The sequence below is a fragment of the Malus sylvestris genome, chromosome 1 (genome assembly GCF_916048215.2).
Source record: "Malus sylvestris chromosome 1, drMalSylv7.2, whole genome shotgun sequence".
Lineage (NCBI taxonomy): Eukaryota > Viridiplantae > Streptophyta > Magnoliopsida > Rosales > Rosaceae > Malus > Malus sylvestris.
This window is the reverse complement of record NC_062260.1, coordinates 17,215,084-17,235,723: the sequence shown is the minus strand read 5'-3', so window position 1 is coordinate 17,235,723 and position 20,640 is coordinate 17,215,084. Positions and strand designations below refer to the sequence as shown.

Below are 20,640 nucleotides of genomic sequence, written 5' to 3'. Positions count from 1 at the left end.
ATCCCATTAAAACGATAGATTCCCTAACACTTGGATTTTATTTATACTTTCATCAAGTATAACATAAGATTTTATGGTATCCACTTGTGTAAATATTTTAAATTGACGATCGAATTAGTTACTTGCATTCATATAGGAACCAGAAGTGTAGCTGTAAAAAATCACCAAAATCAGAGTTAAAATAACCGTTAAATCATGATTTTTTTGTTTATAACCGTCGAAAAGTTTTGTCCCGTCACTTGATCTGTGAACGTTTTTTTTTTGTGATTTTTGGCATATGTGATCTTGAAGTATATATAAACAAGTTTGACTGTTGGATCATTGAAACTAATTTTGTACAATGCGTATCCCATCAAGTTCAATGGTGTATATATATATATATATATATATATATATATATATATATATATATATATATATTTATTAAGTAGATTTAAATTTATTTATTTTGTATGTATAACACTTAAGAAACTGAATGGTATGTGTATTTATTAAGTAGCTTTAAATTTATTATTGTAGCTTGGGTCTAAATTTTGTTAAAAAAATATATTATTGTGGGTTTTATGTAAAAAAAAAAAGTTTAAGGAGAATAAAGTTAATTTTTAGTAAATTTTATAATAAAATTTTTTTTTGAAATATACTTTGCGCGACGACAGAATGTGATCGTTGCGCAAAAGCACTTTGCGCGACCTCATAATTTATAGCTGCGTCGCGCAATTGTTAAAATTTTGGCGGTATAATTGAAACAAATAGGCGCTTTTTTAGGGCTTAATTGGAAAAGATTCCAGACGCTACCCGCCCATCTGTCTCTCTCTTCCCTCTGGCTCGCTCGGTCTCTCTCCCCTCTTGCTCATCTCGCCCTCTCTCTCACTCCGTCTCGCTCACGCTTAGAGCCGAGTGCTTCTCCTGCTTATTTTCACACAGCACAAGCTCACAATCTCCCCTCTCCTCACCCAGACGACGTCGTTTGCTTCGGTTTCCTCTGAAGAACAACTTGGAGTTGAGAGTCCTTTCTCGTTCTCACAATTGGCTCTGCGTGCGACTGTGTCTGAGCGATGAGCAGTCGAGCAGTGGAAGACGACGCACTGGCCAAAGCCGCAAGAGCTGTCGAAGCTCTTTACCTCCTCCGAGACACCTACTTTCCGGCCGACCCGGATGACAAAATCTCCAGATTAAACATCGATTCCGATCTTGCCCTCAACCTCCTCGATTCCATTCCTCTTGGTAATTTTTCCATTTACCCATTTCGTTTTAATCTCTGTTAATTCCATTTGAAGCTGACCTATGTGCCCTTTTATTATAAACCCGATTTGTGCCTTTCTCTTTTGTGGGTTTTCGTTGATATGCTCGTTTCAACTTTGAAGTTCCAATTTTGGACTACATTGGTACACATAGAAGCTTAAAATTTGAGAAATAGACTAAAAAGTTGATGAATTCAAAATCTCCCCCTGATAAAAGTGTTGTTTCTGTAACGATAATGCCTACATTGTGTTCTCGAATCGCTGTCACTGCTAATTCCTTTATTATTATTTTGCACTTGTATTTGTATCTTATTAGTTCAAGTTTCAAACACTGTGTCTTTTACCAGAGCAAAGAAAACATCCGGCTCAATGTGCGAAATACGAATATCTTAGAGGAAAGATACTGGATGTTTTACCGAACTATAGAAAAGAAGCAGAGGATAATCTCTCAAAGGATGTAAGAATGCATTGTGACTTCATGTAGTTGAGCATGTTTGTAATGCTTTCAGTTCACTTCCTGAAATATAAACGGCGATGTAGGTTAAGTTGAATCCATCTCTTGCAGATGCTTGACTATGTTTAGGTAACTGCACTTAGAAGAAGGGAGATCTATCTTCAGCCAAGAACTGCTTTAATCTTGCCTTAAGCAAGGTTCTTCTTGATTAGATTTTTGTAGTTTTATTACAGTGACCTCTCGATTCATTGTACTATAAATTTTATGATTGATATGTGCATTGCGTTTGGAGGCATGGTCCAAACAGGCAGATACTTTGTCAACTTTCGATGCTTGAAAGAAAAATGGCTCAAGGCAACCATTTTGTCGCTCAACTTGTTTTTCCTGTTGTTTTTCATGATGTGTGTGTCATTATGCTTACCAAGTTTTCATCATTTTTCTAGGTACCGACAATGAGGCAGAACTTGTTGATGAAAGCATTCAACATGCCAAGGAAGCCATAACTCTTGATGTCAAGGATGGCAATTCATTGTGTAAAATCTCATAATCAACCTTCTCAAAAAGTTTTATGTTCTTCGGATTTGAGTAAGATTTATACTTGATAAGTTGTATAGCATGTAACACTTCTGCAATCTTTGAAGGCATACCAAAATGCTGCAAGTGCTTAAAGTAAGAACTACCGCAGAGTCAGTTGTCTATGTGTTGTATTTCTTGTAAGTATGGATCTTCTGTCAGTTAGAAGATGTTCTAATGTTTTATGTTGCGTATCAGGAAAAGGATGAAAGAATGCAGTCCAATCCAGACCTATATTTTAACTGTGCCACTGTAAGCTCAGTTTTTTTTGTGTGGAATTAATACTCATAAGTTTGTCAAGTAGATGATGATCCGTCAATCTTTCTTTTCTATGAATCAGCGTCTAGATAGGTTAAAGATAGAGTTTTACTAATACAAGTGGAGAGAATAGGAAACAGTAATGATAAATTATATATTATTTTCTGTTTTTGTTAAGTAAAGAGGAGGATGTATGAAGTGACATAAGTTGGTGTTGATGGTGGCCCTGCTGCAAAGGATTTGGCTCCCAAGTTTAATGTGTTCAAGAAAAATTTATCTGTTAAGCTAGGGGTTACAATACTGGAGATAGACGTAAGTCTTTTTATTTCTTTCTCTGCAGTTTCTCCCTTGGATTCTATGGTCAGTTGCGTATTTGTAGTTTGACTTTTGATATCGGAATTCAGATTTCAATTAGCTTGCTCAGTTAGTGGGTCGTTTCCCAAAAGCGAAAATGGACATCATGGAGTTAAACCCCAATTCTTTTGAATTGGATTGTAAATCCGGTTTTCGGCCTGGGAAGCCCAGGAAGGCGAGATTGCAACCCAGTTTTCGGCCCAGGACGAGAAGATGAGTATGATCTTACGAGCTTTACAAATGTTCAGCCTCCAAATCTTGATGTCAGCACTTGATCTTGCTCCACCTTCGACCTCCCAACCACTTCGCTTAGTCGATACCCAGTAGCTTGATGCATCAAGATTAGAACACTACTTGTTGTAGTTTTTTTTTTTTATATTTTTTATATTCGAACATCTTGTATGTACATTTTCATATATTTTATAAATAAATATTGTTTCTTGGTTTATTAATTATTGTTTAGAATTTAATTACAATATTTATTCTTCTAAAAAAAAATTACAATATTTATTAAAAATTAAATAATTTTTGCAAAAAAAAAGAAGGGTTTGCGCGACGAAGAATTTCCTACGTCGCGCAAAACAACTTTGCGCGACGCAAGTCCCTACGTCGTGCAAAATCCACTTTGCGCGACGCATGTAACCCGTCGTCGCGCAAAGTGGATTTGCGCGACGATGGGTTACATGCGTCGCGCAAAGCCTTCTGTCACTGCCTTGCCGCGACGGTTTGCGCGCGACGAAGGTGAGTTGGGCAAAGTTTTGCGCGACGTTTTTTTACTTTGCGCGACGAATGACCTGCGTCGCGCAAAGTGTTTTTTTTACTAGTGATGGGATTCTATTAAATTTTAGTTCTGGCTCTCACTATTGACTGTTTTCTCTTAATTTCTCTTTTATAGAACAACATTGTTAATTGTCTTCATATGTTCATATTGACCAAAAGAAAGAATAATTTATATTGAATTCTATTTTTCTTGATCACTTGCATATACACTGTTTATTCTGTTTTCATGAAATTTCTTTCATTCTTTGTATTTAAAATGGTGAATGACAACCACTATTGTTCACGGACTTTAGGTAGGAACTTGCATCCAAAATCCCATGTTGTATGACAATTGCATGAATAACATTTAAATCATTACTTTACACAAAGTGAAAACGAAAAACATGACAACTTTTTAGAACGTGCATGGAAAAGAAAAAGTTTCTTTTGCAAAATACATTTAAAATATATCTTGACAATTTCAATGAAAAAAACAAATTAACACAATACATCTTCAGTGGCGCGTAGCGCCCGTGATACAAAAATGCCTCTCGCACACACGTTAGTGCGTGCGGAGAGGCTAGTGATAATAAATGCCCAGGTAATTGGGCAATAAGCAATTATTGCCTTAGTCAATAGTAATTGTCCGAGTGCATTTCCACTCGGTAATGAACTGCTCAAGCAATTGATATTAAAAATTTATTTTTTTAAGAATTAATAAAAAGTTAATATTATGTTTAATTTTGGATAGGATTTTTAACCAATCTCGTCACTTTACATGTCATTATCCGAAATTACAATGTTTGTGAATAGATTTCGATTAGATTTTCAATCAATCTTGTGGGCCGTAGCACCACATGTCATGATTGTGTAAAAAATGATGTCCGATAAGATTTCTAACCAATCTCGTCACACCATGTGTTACTATCCATCCATAATTCTTGTGGATAAATTTTCGATAAGATTTTCAACCAATCAGGACCAATGGATTCAAATTGTTTTCTATCCAACAACCCATATTGGCCACGTGGGCACAATGACTCAATCCTTTTTTTTCTTCTTCAGATTTTTTTTAACCCTAAAAGTGTCGGCTTAATCTAGACTGTTGGATGATATAGTAGTTATAAATCGAATGGGCCACATCGCACCATGTGTAATAGTCGTTGGTTTTGAATTCAAATTTATTTACCGTTGAAAATCCAACAGTCCAAATTATTTACTGTTGAAGGTCCAGTGGATATAAACGAGTTATGTTGCCTAAACCTTCATAGGCTTTGAGTGTGTTGCAAGGTTCTAAAAAACGTTAGGCACTAGTCAGGCGGCGGGTTGGCGCCTAATGGCTAGGCGGAGTCTAGGTGGGTGCCTAGGCGGATTTGTACTTTTTAAATAAATTTATAATATAATATATAAATAAGTCCATTTTTACACACAAAAATCATACTTGTTGAAAAAAAAAATACAAAACATACAAAATAAATATTTGTTATAAAATATAAGTATTGTATAAAACTTTAGAGTTTTTTTAAGACCATAATTAATATTGGGTCTTATTTTGTCTAAAAATTAAAATTGGGCCTGCTCCAAGTCTTGAAACAAAGTTCAAAACCTTTTAATTAATAAAAAACCTACTAACCCTAGAGAATATAGCTGCACCCACCCCTACCTTTCCCTCTATCTTATCTACAGACTACCGGTTTCTCTTTTCGATCTCACTCTCTGCAGCGCTATCTTTCTCCCCCCGTCCCTCTTCACAACAAATTGTCTATCTCTCATTCCTTCTCTCTCCTTCACTCCTTCCTCGTTTGATTTTGTAGGAGATATGAGGTCTGGGTGTGATTGAAGGTGGAAGGCAATGAGAGAACGGCAACTGTGAGCTCGAAAAAAGGTAACACAGTGACAAGACCGCCTAGCACCACCGCCTAGATACCGCCTAGGAGTGCCCAGGTGGGCGCCTAACACATCCCCGCTATTCTTTGCCGATTGGCACCTAATCGGAGCGGCATCTCATCGACCAGTACCTAAACGGCCGTTTAGGCCGATTTTTAAAACACCGGTGTGTTACAGCGCTGGACCCACCACGCTTTTTGGTCCTCCAACGCTCATCTCATATGTGCTTGTAATGCACACCCCTAACGCAAAAAAAAAAAAAAAAAAAAAAAAAAAATTGCACATGACCGACGTCAAATCACACTAGGGGAAGGAGTCAGGCTAACGTTGGCAGATGGGTTGGTCAGGCAATCTTGGGCCCATGGATCGCCAGACGTGGTGGGCTTGGATGGAGATGGTTGTTTTACTTCAGGCTAAATTTGTAATCCATTTCTTCCTTTAAAATGTCTTTAATATAGTGAATAAACCTCAACTTTTTGGGCTGGGGTGGAGATGATTCTTTTACTTCATGAGTAACCTCAACTTGGACAAAGTAAGAAATTTGTTATCCATTTCTTCCTTTCAAAATGCCTTATATATATATAGGGAACAATCCTACCCAAACTAGTCCTCTCTATCAAATGAGGCCTAAGTTCTCACATCTTGGGCCGGGGCGGATCACTTCCCTGGCTCGCTCCACCACCATAGCACGATATTGTCCGCTTTGGGCCCTGACCATGCCCTCACGGTTTTGTTTCTGGGAACTCATAAACAACTTCCCAGTGGGTCACCCATCATGAAATTGCTCTTGCGCGAACTCGCTTAACTTCGGAGTTCCGATGGAACCCGAAGCCAGTGAGCTCCCAAAATGCCTTGTGTTAGGTAGAGATGGGAATATACATTTAAGGATCACTCCCCTAGGCGATGTGGGATGTTACATAAGTGCTTTGTCTTCTTGATACTAATTTTCCAATACCAGTGCTCTTGTCAAATTTCGCTACCACATATTTCTGCTTTCCTCTTCATGTACGTTGGCTACGAATCGGACTTAGACACTAATCACAAACGTCCTTTTAGCAACCTGAATGTAGTAGCACTTTGGACTTTAGGCAACCAAAACCATAGGTCATCCCCCTTCTTACGAGTTTGACAGCATTCACATGCACTATTCCACCAACCATCATTGATGTAAGTATAACTTAATTCCTAAACGCGACATGAACTATGATTATGACTGCAATTTGATCCCTTCATATGTTCCTAACTCTTGATATCCCAACATACCCTAGTAAAATAAACCTGCTCAGTCCAACAAGCTCCACCGTGTTCCACTCGTTTTGCTCCACAATGCTAGTACTCATTGGTCGTCTGCATCCGACGATCGATATATGCTAAGGTGGAAAGAAGGAAAAGTGATAGCTTCCTCGAAGAAATTTCCTTTCGGAAAACAAATCACCTAATCAAGTTTTGCTCTGCTTCGTCACTCCAACAGTGTAGATTGGTTCAATTCCTTTTTGCTCTCCAAACTTACCCATATGAAACGAATGCTTGAAAATGATGATGATAAGCCAGCCTAATACAAATAAAACATATAGTGTTATTTTCAAACACTATCCTCATCACTTACCATCTTTCTTTTTCTTTAATTTATATAAAAAAAATTAAATTAATTTGATTAATTTAATTAATTCAAATTTTCATGGTGATGAGTCTCTGTCTTAGCACAAAATTAAAGTTTTCATACTTTTTTTCCCATAATATGATATATTGAGGAAGATCCTGCCTAGCTGTAATAATATTGTAAGTAAAAAACCTCAGTAACCAATTTCGATTGTCTAACTGCTGCCTACAGACAATTGAATAAGGAAAAAAATGGAGAACAAACCAATTAAAAAATTAATAACTCATAAGATAAACAACAACATAGCAGAAACGTGAGGACATTCATTTACCCTACATTGAGCCCCATAAAGTATTTAATGAATTTCTCCAACTTAAACAATTTTGTGGGTCAGTATAAATTTCAAAGTGTCTCCACCTTACAATCGAGTTATTTAACAAGAAATAATATAAACTTTATTAAAGTAATACCATTCTAATTTCTATAAATCCTTCAATATATATGTTATTTAGTATACGATCGACTTGTATTGAACTTTAAAAACCGGCATCGACGAAGTAAAATATTTAGAGCATCGACGAAGTAATATGTACAGCATCCCAGATAGCTGTTAAGAAGAATTAGTTTCATACTAATCTTAATAGTTCTGCAAAATAGATTAAAAACCAACCAAGATCTTATACCAAGTAACAGATCATATTGTGGTAGAGTATTTACGCTCTCATTTTTATCTCTCACATACATCTTTTCAATTTCAGCCTGTAAATTTAATAAATTAAAGAAAATTAAATACTAAAAATTAACAAATAACTTGAAAAAAAATAAAAATAACATCACCAATCATAATATTTGAAGCGTTTACTAGGATGATAGGGTTAAACAACCACGTGGCAAACAGCACTGCATGACACACAACCTGAAGACTTGTTCTGACAGGCACGACTCTGGAATTGGCTACAAATCAGGACAAACATAAAGGGCACGTGTCGGCTGCAATCCACAAGCGTTCTACGTTACAACCACCAGATACCGGCCACGTCAAGGAGGCAGCACTGGAAACCCTAAAGAAAATGGGATACCAAGTTTTGACCAAGGGCAGGTGGCAAGGGATAATTCGGTGACGTGTGACAGGTGACAGAGTCCTGTCAGGGCACAATTAAATTTTTGGTTTAAAATAAAATTCCTTTGGTGATTTGTTCAATGTTTATTGATTTGAATACGATTTTAATTAAGATGTGGGGTTTGTAAATTGATCGTATGGATGGGAGAACCAAAGTTGGACACGTTTCGACAGTGACATGATCAAACCATTTTCATGGCTCTGCGAATCGGACAAGGATTGTTTACCCTCCCACTTATGGTGTCCTTCCGTATCCTCATGTTTTGTGTAGTCAGGTTAAGTCATTTTAATATTTTATATTATTATTTTATATAAATAATAAGACAAAAATGAATAGTAATATAAAATGTTGACGTGGCTTAACCATGATCATACAAATAAGAGGGCACGGGAAAACACCAGAAATGGAAGGGCAGACAATCCTTGTCCCCGGGAATTGGAAATGGAAGTGGCTTGCTTAAGACTAAGCCCTACCCTTGAGGAGTTTTTAATCGTAAGTATGAAACTTATTGATAAACATGACGAGATTTTTTTAATAAGATAGTTTTACGTATTATATTGTTATACTATCAAATAATGTGAAAGTGTATTTCAATGTGCAACCTTATTGATAATTTTATGTTATACTAAACTCAAGGCTTTCATGTTCTCTATAGAGATTCTAATTGTACATGTCGGAGTATCTACTATTTGATTAGCACTAAATTAAGGAGTAGATGTAACATGTTATACAATTTGTCTCTAGTGACGTATGTAATAGAATCACTAGAGAAATATGTTCGACAAAATTTGATTAGTACTCAATAGTATATGCGGTTTGATGGTATTCCTCTTCACTTGTAAATGAGAGGTTTTAGGTTCTAATCTTGTAGATGGTGAATTCAATACCAAATTAGGTTACTTATTGTGTGGTTTAGCCGAACTCTCCCTTCCCCTTAATATAAAATATATCGTTATATAAAAAAAAACATTCAAAATGTGATGAGTAAAGCAATGAGCGAAGTACAACAAAGAACAAAATAAAGGGTAATGTGAATAGTACCATGATTAACTTTTTAGTGTAAAAATGTAATTTTTCGTTAAAGTGAACAGTACCAGAAGTTTTTCGTTAAAATTCCCTTTAAATTAAGCTACGACAATTCAAAGGGTAGGGCTAGAAGACACCAAAACTAAACATATAAGAACCTATATATATATAGATTAGCATCATAGATTCATATATAGGTCTCACAAAATCAACAAAGTCGGAAGGTTCAGTGTTGGAACGTGATTCACGTTGCCGACATCTATATCACTGGTTAGGAGAAGACTTGGCGAGACTTTCAAATTATGAAAATGACAAAGGCATTTTAAAATCATATCATAAACAATATTAAATCACTAAAATATGTGCCTGCATTAGTGCAATTAACAAAGACAGCTTCGGCTATAAAGCTAGCCAGAGCCTAAGTTCATGAAGGGAAAAGTAATATTTACTATATAGTGTGGTCTTTGAATAATTTACGAGAGATTTTTCGATATACTTGAAATACCGTCTCATGATCTTAAGCTTCATCAAAATTATCGTATGGTCTGTGCGTAAATTAAGATAGGTTTTTTAATGTACTCGAAATACCATCACATAATGTTAAAATTTTACTAAAACTATAACATGTGTATTTGTTATTATTATTTGCCTAGCCTGAAAATAATAATATATCAATTATGTCGCTCATTAATATTATATCATATATCAAATGGTTGTTCCGGATACAAACCACAATTTTATTTTCTTTTGGAAAAGAAAAAGTAAAATGGTGTTGATTAATGTAAAGAGAAAAGGCACTATACGTATCAGAGCCCATAGATTTTGGATATAAAGAAGCGATCACAAGTCACAAAACCGAGTCAGACCAAAAAACCATGACATCAAACACACATTGCTTAAAGCCTTAAAAACCAACAAATTCCATATCATGCACATATCAGAAAAAGCACACACTCGCACACTCCCAAAACATTCCTTCCACAACCACCCACAAAACCCTGTTAAGATTTTCAAATCGATCTGCCAAGATGCTCGATAAAATCGAATATTCGAGTCCCTCGGCAGAAGATCATGAGACTTTCAGCTGCATGAGCACACTGGGAGCTGCCACTACAAGGAGGAAGAACAACAAGAACAACAAGAGGTTCAGTGATGAGCAGATTAGGTCATTGGAGTCCATCTTTAAGTCTGAGTCGAGGCTTGAGCCGAGGAAGAAGATGCAGTTGGCCAAAGAGCTAGGGTTGCAACCGAGGCAGGTTGCTATTTGGTTTCAGAACAAGAGAGCTAGATGGAAGTCCAAGCAGCTCGAGAGAGACTACAGCAAATTGAGAGCCAATTACAACAACTTGGCATCAAAGTTTGAAGCTTTGAAGAAAGAAAAGCAGGCCCTGGTTGTTCAGGTAATTGCTCATTCATTCCGGTTTGCTAAATATGCCTAATCGAAGAACGGTGCTTGGTTCATTACCTATAAGAAGCCATTCTTTGTTAACCGTAAGTTTAGTTTGACGCGTGTAAAAGTAACTCATTAAAACCATAAAAAGGGAAAAAGTTTAGGCACATGTGTCATGTGTAAGAAGTAATTACTCGTTACATGTAAGGAACGAAACATTTTTCACTAATTTTAACATGTTAAGATAATCAATAACTGATAGATTATGTCTTATTTTGTGACAGGTGCAGAAGCTGAATAATCTGATGAAGCGAAGGGAGAATTGTGGGGAGGATGTAGTTATGAGCAATGGCATTGACGGTGAGTCAGATAACGGAGATGCCCCCATTTCTGAATCTGACAAGGTGAAGCTTGATTTTTCAGTGGAAAAATCAGAGCAAGGAGGACTTGGGGTGCTGTCAGATGACGACAGCCGCATAAAAGTAGAGTACTTTGGACTGGAAGATGAACCAAACCTTGCGAACTTAGTGGAGTCTGCAGACGGTTCCTTGACGACATCAACTGAGGATTGGGGGAAATTGAATTCTTATGGTCTTTTTGATGTTACTAGTGGTGATTATCAGTGGTGGGACTTCTGGTCTTGAAAACAGAAATTGTGTGCATATATAATGAAGTGCTTCATCTACTGGAGTGATCAAGAAAAAGGGGCTTTTTTCATCAGAATGTCATTAGCTTTTGGAGACTGGTTGTTCATAATCATGCCATTTGCACTGCATCCTCCTACACTCAATCACTCTGATGCTCTGTTTAGTTACGACGTCACAATTAAAGATCCATATGAATGAATGAGAACTAAGGCCAACATATATATGGGGATCTTATTGGGAAAATGAATTTGAAGGAGCATTGTGTCTTTGTGATATGTGGGTCTGTGTCTAATCTTGGAAAAGTAACATTTATAAAGCCCAAAGACAAAAACATGTATGCATGCGCTCAGCTAGAATTTTGTAGGAGTTGGTTTGTTGCTCTAAAACTAAACCTTGAACCCTGATGCAGCCTCTAACATATGTGAGTTTGTTTTTTTTTTTTGGTGTCAGTGCCCTTTTACACACACGCACTCAGTTGTCGCACATGACGGTCTTCTTCCTAGTAGATAATATTGAACTTGCTATATTATAACTACGCCCTCAGTCAATTGTAAAGAAGATAAATATTACACAGGCAAGAGCACCATCCACGCAAGAACACAAGAATTTACAGTTGTTCAATCAATTTTGTTTACATCCACTCTAGTGATCCCCTTCAAGAAAATTCACTAGCTAGCTAAAAGACTAGACAGCTTCGGTTACTAAAGAACCCCTTATTCCCTATCAAACCGTAGGTCTTAATCTCTCACGCACTCTAGGACTCAAGCCTTATTATGCCTCCCTTGTAACTTGTACACGAATTAGAATAACTCGACAAGCTCTCTCAATCTATTTGATATTCTAGGTTCATCTCCATCTCTCAAAATCCGTGGTAAAGTTCTACTTACTGTAGGCAAGCTTTAGGTAACGAATCCAGATCCTCTTTGTGAGAATCCCAAGGATCCGTGAATCGTGTTCATTCATCATACATAGCGCGGTTATAAATCATTTTAAATTTTTTTTTTTCAAATTGAATACAAACAATACTTAACGAAAACTGACCGCACGATGTATGAACACGATTCACAAATCTCTAGGATCCTCAAAGAGGATCCTGTTGGTTAGGTTACAATATGAATCCCAAAACAAGGAGATAACCCAAAGAAACCATACTTTTGGGTGTTTTAACTTAATTTTTGTTTGAGTGGAAAAGAAAATTGCCAATCACAACAATTTCTACCTAAGCAACCTAGCTAGCATCCAAGCCAATTGTTACTCTGCAAGATATTTGATATTCTTGAAAGAACCTCACAAAGGTTTGAAGAACCGCTAACTTGGCACAAGACAACCAACTCAAGTGAGGACGTGCTTCACTAGTAAAACCTATACAATTTATCCAAACTCCAATTTGGTCCGACTCTTATACAAACCAAGCTCAAAATAACTTTTTTTTCAAAAATGTTCGATTCAAGTTTAAACGAAATTGTAAATAATTAAATAGTAGTAGGATATGCCTATTTCTGAGAGATTTTTCATCAATATTAAGAATAAAATCAATGGAAATAAAAATATTCTTGGATAAATCAAAATAGTGTCTTTTTTATTTTATTTTATTTTTTTTTACAAAAATAATGACATATAGTCCAATAGCATGTCGAACCTCAAACTCACATTCATGAGGTGAACTTGAACCAAACTCGAGCCATCTCATAAAAAAATACAAGTTACTCACGAGCTTTTAAGAGCAGAGCATGCCAAACCTCAGACTCAGGCCATTAATAGTCAAAACACCGCACAGCAAACACTGTTCCGTGTTCATTACATACATTCACAAGATACGCGGCCCTTTTGTTTCAAGGCGGTCCACACAAACGACTGCCCGAGTCACAAAACCCAGTCGTATGACTGCCCAGTGTCGAAATGGGATTGCGTTTAGGCACTTTACCCGACACTCTCCTCCTCCCTTCTCACTGGTTCAGTAAAGGTGGGAGCTTTATCGAAAGAGCGACGCCATAACCACCGATTCAAAAGCTCGGAGAAGTAATGAACGACCTCTCCAATGGAGCTCTGGGCGACCAAAGGTGCCGTCTTTTGGTTCCTCGACTCGGTTCCGGAGTCTGACCTCCGCCTCGCCCAGCACGGGCAGCTCATCAAGATTACTGGGGTACTCGTTCTCTCGCCCTTTCAGCTCGTTTTCTGTTCTGGGTTTCTTGTAAATTTAATTGGGGTTCTGCATTTACTTTAAAAAATAAAAAAAAATTGTTTTGGGTTTTTTTTTTTTTTTTTTTTTTTTTTTCTTGGAATGATTTGGTTTTGGGGATATGAAGGTTGGGAATGTGTAGTTGGAGTGTAATGCAGATTTATGCGATTGGTTGCTGAGAAATTGGAGGAAAACGAAAAGGGAAATTAGGGTGCTTGGTTGGTGTTATCTCTGTTTGAATGTTGCATTATATGGTGGGCATATATCCCTGTGTTTGGTTTCTGAATTTTAAACAAGAATAATTTGAAGTTCTGGAGAATTGTTGTTCTTAGAAATCGAGCGAAGCGCAGCTGAACTATTGGAGAATAACTTTAAGTGGTGGAAAATCAGAAAACTTGTTTGATATCATTGAACTAAATTAAGACTTTGGGGTTCACCAAAAAAATAAAAGACTTTGCGAGCTTGGCTGGTTCAATCTTTGTTGCAATTGTGGGTTTATGCAGCACTTTCACTTTCTAGTTAGAACTCATTAGAAATAGCATCGTCTTGAAAGACTTTAGGCAGCTGTTTTTCTAACCATTTTTGACGTGAGGTTCTGTCTAACAAATGGATTGTGCACGTGATATGTGCTCGTCTTTAAACTTGTAAACATATACATTACGGTTAACCTTACCCTTTTTTCTTGGTTATTTCCACCAGTTTCTCATCTGTCACTCAGCATGTGGTCTATTCAACATATGGGAGGACGAACAATAGCATGTTGTTCCAATGATTCCAGATTGCATCATGTGGAAGTCTCTCCCTTGAATCTTCATATGAAAAAGCTACCGGCTGTATCTATGCCTCTACTCTTTTATATGAGCACAGGGGATTAACTCCACAGCCAGGGAATGTCAAGAGATCATGCTTCCATTGGCATTTAGCATTTTGTGAGGTATGAATACTCTTCTGTAGCCATGTGGATCAGCAGACTGTTGCATGTCCAAGTTAGATCAAATAGGTTGATTGCGTTCATGAGATGGATAAATCATTTATACTTGTTTCCCTGTTCCTTGTGCTTTGCGTCAATTTATGCGTTTAGTTAACTTTATCAGGATTGGACTGCTTAATTGGCACTTGGTACTCAAAATGATTACTTGTTGTAAATAATGGGTATATTTGCCCACATGTGTATAGTTAAGTACCACATGTGTATAGTATGTTTGCCCATATGTGTATAGTTAAGTACCACATGTGTATAGTAATGTGTATAGTAAAGTTTCACATGTGAATAGTAAGTTTTGTAAGTTTCCATTGAAGTGGCTCTATAAATAGAGCACTTAGATTGTTCAAATGAAGAGAACATTAAGGAGAGAAAAGGAAGAGAAAACATCTAATAGCAATAATATACATTACTTCCTCTGCAACATTTTGTGTTGGTATAATACTTTACAACTGCTTCATTCCTGTCCCGAGTAAAGGTTATCTTTCTAAATTTTCCTATTTATAATACGTTATGAGCACGACTCTCTAATCATTTCTCTTTTCCCTTCACCGAAAGAAAAAAAAAATTGTTTCCTCTAAGGTTTTTACTATTCTTCTTCTTCCTCTGCCTCAATCGCTGGTTATACCCTCGCAAAGAGCTGTTTGCACCTTATTTACTTTTAATTCTCAACCTAACAGTTACTTATATATTTGATTTTTTGTTTGGTGTAAATCTTGACTACTAACCTAGTGTTTATTTATGCAATCCAAGATGGTGCAGTATCATCGCCTATCTTGGACTGCAGATCTAATTTTACTGCAAATTTTAAGTGGAGCGGTATAATCCTCCGCCCTATCCTGCATATTTAAATTTACCTATTATTTAATTTTATCGCAATTTTAGGTGGTGTGAAATAATCACCCACCCTGCTTTACATATTTAATTTTATCGCAATTTTAGGTGATGTGATATAATCACCCACCCTGCTTTACATATTTAATTTTATCGCAATTTTAGGTGGTGTGAAATAATCACCCACCCTGCTTTACATATTTAAATTTTAGGTGATGTGATATAATCACCCACCCTGCTTTACATATTTAATTTTATCGCAATTTTAGGTGGTGTGAAATAATCACCCACCCTGCTTTACATATTTAATTTTATCGCAATTTTAGGTGGTGTGAAATAATCACCCACCCTGCTTTACATATTTAATTTTATGGCAATTTTAGGTGGTGCGGTATAAGCGTCTACCCTGCTTTGTATATTTAAATTTTATCGCAATTTTAGGTGGTGCGGTATAATCGTCCACCTTGCTCTATATATTTAAATTTTCCTGCTGTTTAAAGTAGTGCGGAATAATCGCACATCCAATACTTGTTTCGATGAGAATGGTGCGGTACAATTGCCCTTCTCATTAATTATGTAAATCTCGAGCTTGAAGTTTCGAGTACTTAACATTTTAGCCTGAAGATAAAAAATTTGGAAGAACCAGAAGTTCTAACAATATATTCCTCCAGAACACATATTATTGCAAGTTCTTACACACCTCATTTTTCTTTCAGAAAAGAAAATGGCAAACTTGGCAAAGCTTGATTTTGCTGCCTTGGACATTACTGGAAAGAATTACCTTACCTGGGTACTAGATACCAAGATCCATCTGGAAGCAGCGAATCTTGAAGATACTATCAAGGAAGAGAGCAGCTCATCCTCTCAAGATCGGGCAAAGGCCATGATTTTTATTCATCACTATCTTGATGAGGCATTAAAGAGCGAGTACTTAACGGTTGAAGATCCGTTAGCCATCTGGAATGCCTTGAGAAGCAGATACAATCACCAGACAACGATGATTCTTCCAAGAGCTCATTATGACTGGACTCACCTAAGGATCCAGGATTTCAAGTTAATGGTTGAGTACAATGCGGCGTTGTTTAGAATTACCTCTCAGATGAAGCTCTGTGAGGATATTATTACTGAGGAGATGTTATTGTAAAAGACTTTCAGCACATTCCACGCCTCTAACATGGTCCTGCAGCAGCAGTATAGAGCGCGAGACTTCACTGAATACAACCAGCTGATATCTGTGCTCCTGGTAGCTGAACAGAACAATGAGCTCCTGATGAAAAACCATAATTCCCGACTTACTGGATCAGCACGGTTCCCAGAAGTGAATGTTGTTTCTCTTGAAAGGAATACCATATCATCCCGTGGCAATAATTACAAACGAGGATGTGGCCACAAGCAAGGTCGGTGGAAAGGGAAATGCAAGAACCATGGTGTCCAGTTTCATAACCAGTTTCACAACCAGGTTCCAAGACATAATCCAGGCCCGAACTTTAAAAATGCAAATCGCCAGAAAGGAAAAGCTCAGATGAACACTCCTAGAAATCCTAAAGGAGTTTGCCATAGGTGTGGTAGCAACGGACATTGGGCGTGTACTTGTCGCATCCCAAAGCATCTGGTGGAGCTGTATCAAGCCTCCTTCAAGGAGAAGGGTGTCAAGATCAATTTCTTCGACCAAGCTCAATCAATGGAAACCCCTGATCCAGTGACCAATTTATCAGGACAGTTAAACACAACCCACCTGTGGGACAGTTAAACACAACTCACCTGGATGCTACAAACTTTATTAATGAAAGAGGGAATGAAGTTTATGGGTCCGATTGAATTATTTATGTTTAATGTACTCCTATTATTTGTACTTGTGGTTTAATGCTCGCATTTTCAATTCAATAAAAGTAGTATTCCAGTATGAATAAACTGCTTTTTCTTTACTCAGAGAATATGGATAAAAATTATGGTTATTCTCAAAACAAGAGTAATGACGGAGAATTTTGTCTTGCAGACAACGCAACCACCCATTCAATACTTCGAGATCGAAAGTATTTCTCGAATTTGGTACTTGTAAAAGTAAAGGTAACAACAATATCAAGGCAATCAGATGTAATTGAAGGCTCAGAAAAAGTCCAGATTATGTTACCAAATGGAACAATATTATGCATAAAGAATGCATTATATGTTACTCGATCCATTCGAAATTTGTTGAGTTTTAAAGACATACGTCTAAATGGACACCACATTGAAATGAAAAGTGTAGAAAATATGGAATATTTATGCATTACCTCCAATGATACCCAGAAGCGTATTTTGGAGAAGTTGCATGGTTTATCGAGTGGATTGTATTATACATACATAAAGACAGTTGAGGCATATACAGTCATGAACCAGAAGTTCATTGATTCAAAGGTTTACATGCTTTGGCATGACCTTCTAGGTCATCCAGGATCTACCATGATGCGTAGAATCAATACCAACTCTAATGGACATCCATTATTGAGCAGACACATTGATTTCTCAAATGATAACCCTTACAAGGCTTGTTCCCAAGGGAAGTTGGTAATTAGACCATCACAACTAAAGGTTGATAGTGAATCCCCATCATTTTTGCAAAGAATTCAAGGGGATATTTGTGGACTTATTCAACCACCTTGTTAACCATTTTGATATTTTATGGTTTTGGTTGATGCATCTACCCGATGGTCACATGTTTGCCTATTGTCTACTCGAAATGTAGCTTTTGCGAGACTTCTTGCTCAGATAATTAAGTTGCGAGCACAGTTCTCAGATCATCTCATTAAGTCCATTCGACTTGATAACGCTGGTGAATTTACGTCTCAAACCTTTGATGATTACTGTATGGCACTAGGCATTGATGTTTAACACCTTGTTCCTCATGTTCATACTCAAAATGGTTTAGCAGAGCCATTTATCAAGCGGCTTCAATTAATAGCCCGTACTCTGCTCATGAAAATGAAATTGCCAGTCTCTGCATGGGGACATGCCATATTACATGTTGAATCATTGGTTAGATTGAGACCCATAACCAACCACCAATATTCATCAATACAACTCGTGTTTGGATAAAAGCCAAACATTTCCCATTTACAAGTTTTTGGTGTGCTATTTATGTGTCTATTGCACCGCCACAACGAACTAAAATGGAACCTCAGCGCAGACTGGGAATTTATGTGGGTTTTGATTCACCATCTATTATTAGATATTTGGAACCTTTGACTGATGATATGTTTACAGCTCGTTTTGCTGATTGTCATTTTGATGAGACAGTTTTCCTATCGTTAGGGGAAGAAAAGACCGTTCCAGAAAAACGGCAAGAACTGACATGGGTTGTTCCCATCTTATCTCATTTTGATCCACGAAGCACTCAATGTGAAAATGAAGTGAAAAAGATCGTTCATCTTCAAGGTATCGCTAATCAAATGCCAGATGCTTTTAATGATGCTTCGAAAGTGACAAAGTCACATATACCAGCTGCAAACGCACCTGCAAGAATTGATGTCCCTGTTGGACAAAATAAAGTGGCAGCGAATGATTCATCCAGTGCACGCCTAAAGCGTGGTAAACCCCCAGGTTCAAAAGATTCAGCCCCTCGAATGAGAAAGATGAGGGCACAGTTGAACCCAAATGATATCATTCAAGAAAAGAAATTGAATGATAAATCTATAATTCATGATTCTGTACTTCCAGAAAAAGAAAATGTCCTTGATGAGACATCTGTCTCTGAAGAGACAGAAGTACATGAAAGTAAAGAAATATCCATAAATTATGCATGTACTAATGAATTGTGGGATCGAAATGAAATAATTATCAACGACATGTTTGCATTTGCAATAGCTACTGAAATTATCTTAAATGATGATATTGAGCCCCGCTCTGTTGATAAATGCAGACAGAGACAATATTGGCCTAAGTGGAAAGATGCAATCCAGGCAGAATTAAATTCCTTGGAAATACGAAGTGTTTTTGGAACAATAGTCCAAACCCCGCCTTGTGTGAACCCCGTAAGTTACAAATGGGTATTCACAAGGAAACGCAACGAGAAAAATAAGATTGCAAGATATAAAGCACGACTCATTGCACAAGGTTTTTCACAAAGACCTGGAATTGATTATGAAGAGACATACTCTCCTGTAATGGATGCAATTACGTTTCGTTACTTAATAAGTTTGGTGATTTCAGAAAAACTTGACATGCGACTTATGGATGTCATCACCGCGTATCTATATGGAGAATTAGATACTGACATATATATGAAAGTCCCAGAAGGATTTAAGTTGCCTGAAGCAATTAACAAACCACGAGGTATGTTCTCAATCAAATTAAGGCGATCACTATATGGGTTGAAACAATCTGGACGAATGTAGTATAATCGTCTCAGTGAGTATTTGATTTAAGAAGGATATGCCAACAATGTCATCTGCCCTTGTGTGTTCATTAAGAAATCAAATAATGGATTTGCTATAGTGGCAGTATACGTCGATGATATGAATCTAGTTGGAACCCCTGAAGAGCTCAATAAAACTGCTGAATATCTGAAAAGCAAATTTGAAATGAAAGACCTTAGGAAAACAAAATATTGTCTCGGCCTGCAAATCGAGCATTGTGCTAATGGAATTTTGGTCCATCAATCAACTTACATTGAAAATATACTAAAGCGATTTGGCATGGACAAGGCTTATCCACTTAGCACCCCAATGGTCATTTGTTCTTTGGACATTAAGAAAGATCCATTCCATCCAAAAGAAGATGATGAACTGGTCATTGGTCCAGAAGTACCATATTTGAGCGTGTTGATGCACAAAATCGGAGGTCTTGGAACAATGTAAATCCGGTCGTGTTTCTGCAAGTAATGTAAATAACACAAGATGTATCGTGGTTCACCCCAAGGTTTGGGCTACGTCCACACTAATTATGTATTTATCTGAGGGAGAGAAAGCTCTAAGAGTGAGAGCTTTGAGAGGGAGTGAGAGGGCCTAGGAATTGGCCTCAAAGGGTGAGAATGAGGCTCTCCCTAATTGTGAGGGTGAGAGGTCCTTTTATAGAATAATGACTCATCACTTATTACATATTTACCCTTTCCTTTATTACATAATTACATTTAAGTCCCCCGAGTATTTATACGAGATCTAAATACGGAGGTACTAAGTATGATATAAACAGTAGTCCCCCAAGTCTTCAGTCAAGAGTCTTTTGGCTGGAGACTTTGAAATTCAGTCCATGTGTGGGCCGAAGTAACTAGATGTTGTCTTGAACTTGATGCTCGATATGAGGCGGTGCTCAATCTGAAATGATGCTCAACTAGAAGTAGCACATGCTGCTAGGCTGT

The 20,640-nt window shown here is 37.1% G+C and overlaps 2 protein-coding genes and 1 long non-coding RNA gene across 8 annotated transcripts; all 3 read left to right on the top strand.

The window, feature by feature from the left end:
* The first annotated feature begins 785 nt into the window (after nucleotides 1–785).
* Nucleotides 786–3,332, top strand: LOC126626674 (uncharacterized). 5 transcript variants are annotated; one of them, XR_007624802.1, is made up of 6 exons: nucleotides 786–1,224; nucleotides 2,139–2,228; nucleotides 2,337–2,364; nucleotides 2,467–2,520; nucleotides 2,710–2,838; nucleotides 2,931–3,332. XR_007624802.1 is itself a non-coding variant. In XM_050296081.1 (5 exons), exons 1-5 carry the CDS (start codon nucleotides 1,056–1,058, stop codon nucleotides 2,952–2,954), a joined length of 429 nt encoding a protein of 142 aa, XP_050152038.1. In that variant the 5' UTR covers nucleotides 786–1,055; the 3' UTR covers nucleotides 2,955–3,332. The 5 variants fall into 5 exon arrangements, 3 of the variants coding, with proteins under 3 accessions (XP_050152038.1, XP_050152162.1, XP_050152103.1); XR_007624791.1 differs by having other exon boundaries at nucleotides 2,705–2,838; XM_050296081.1 differs by lacking the exon at nucleotides 2,710–2,838 and having other exon boundaries at nucleotides 2,867–3,332.
* Nucleotides 3,333–10,102: 6,770 nt separating this feature from the next.
* LOC126626650 (homeobox-leucine zipper protein ATHB-12-like) lies at nucleotides 10,103–11,585 on the top strand. Its single transcript, XM_050296028.1, has 2 exons — nucleotides 10,103–10,673; nucleotides 10,948–11,585. The coding sequence occupies exons 1-2, from the start codon at nucleotides 10,302–10,304 to the stop codon at nucleotides 11,305–11,307; spliced, it is 732 nt and encodes a 243-aa protein (XP_050151985.1). The 5' UTR covers nucleotides 10,103–10,301; the 3' UTR covers nucleotides 11,308–11,585.
* A 1,232-nt stretch (nucleotides 11,586–12,817) lies between these two features.
* On the top strand, nucleotides 12,818–15,987 carry LOC126626659 (uncharacterized). Of its 2 annotated transcripts, none has more exons than XR_007624757.1 (3): nucleotides 12,818–13,453; nucleotides 14,189–15,470; nucleotides 15,518–15,987. It is a non-coding gene; the product is annotated as an uncharacterized LOC126626659 (long non-coding RNA). The 2 variants fall into 2 exon arrangements; XR_007624761.1 differs by having other exon boundaries at nucleotides 12,819–13,453; nucleotides 14,189–15,413; nucleotides 15,575–15,987.
* Nucleotides 15,988–20,640: the final 4,653 nt, after the last annotated feature.

What these genes read in the sequence shown, in the direction of transcription:
- LOC126626674 (XM_050296081.1), top strand. Translation starts at nt 1,056, where the DNA reads ATGAGCAGTCGAGCAGTGGAAGACGACGCACTGGCCAAAGCCGCAAGA. An exon ending in AAATGCTGCAAGTGCTTAAA is followed by an intron (nt 2,365 to 2,466) that starts GTAAGAACTACC and finishes GTTGCGTATCAG; the next exon opens with GAAAAGGATGAAAGAATGCA. An exon ending in TATATTTTAACTGTGCCACT is followed by an intron (nt 2,521 to 2,866) that starts GTAAGCTCAGTT and finishes CTTTCTCTGCAG; the next exon opens with TTTCTCCCTTGGATTCTATG.
- LOC126626650 (XM_050296028.1), top strand. Translation starts at nt 10,302, where the DNA reads ATGCTCGATAAAATCGAATATTCGAGTCCCTCGGCAGAAGATCATGAG. An exon ending in AGCAGGCCCTGGTTGTTCAG is followed by an intron (nt 10,674 to 10,947) that starts GTAATTGCTCAT and finishes ATTTTGTGACAG; the next exon opens with GTGCAGAAGCTGAATAATCT.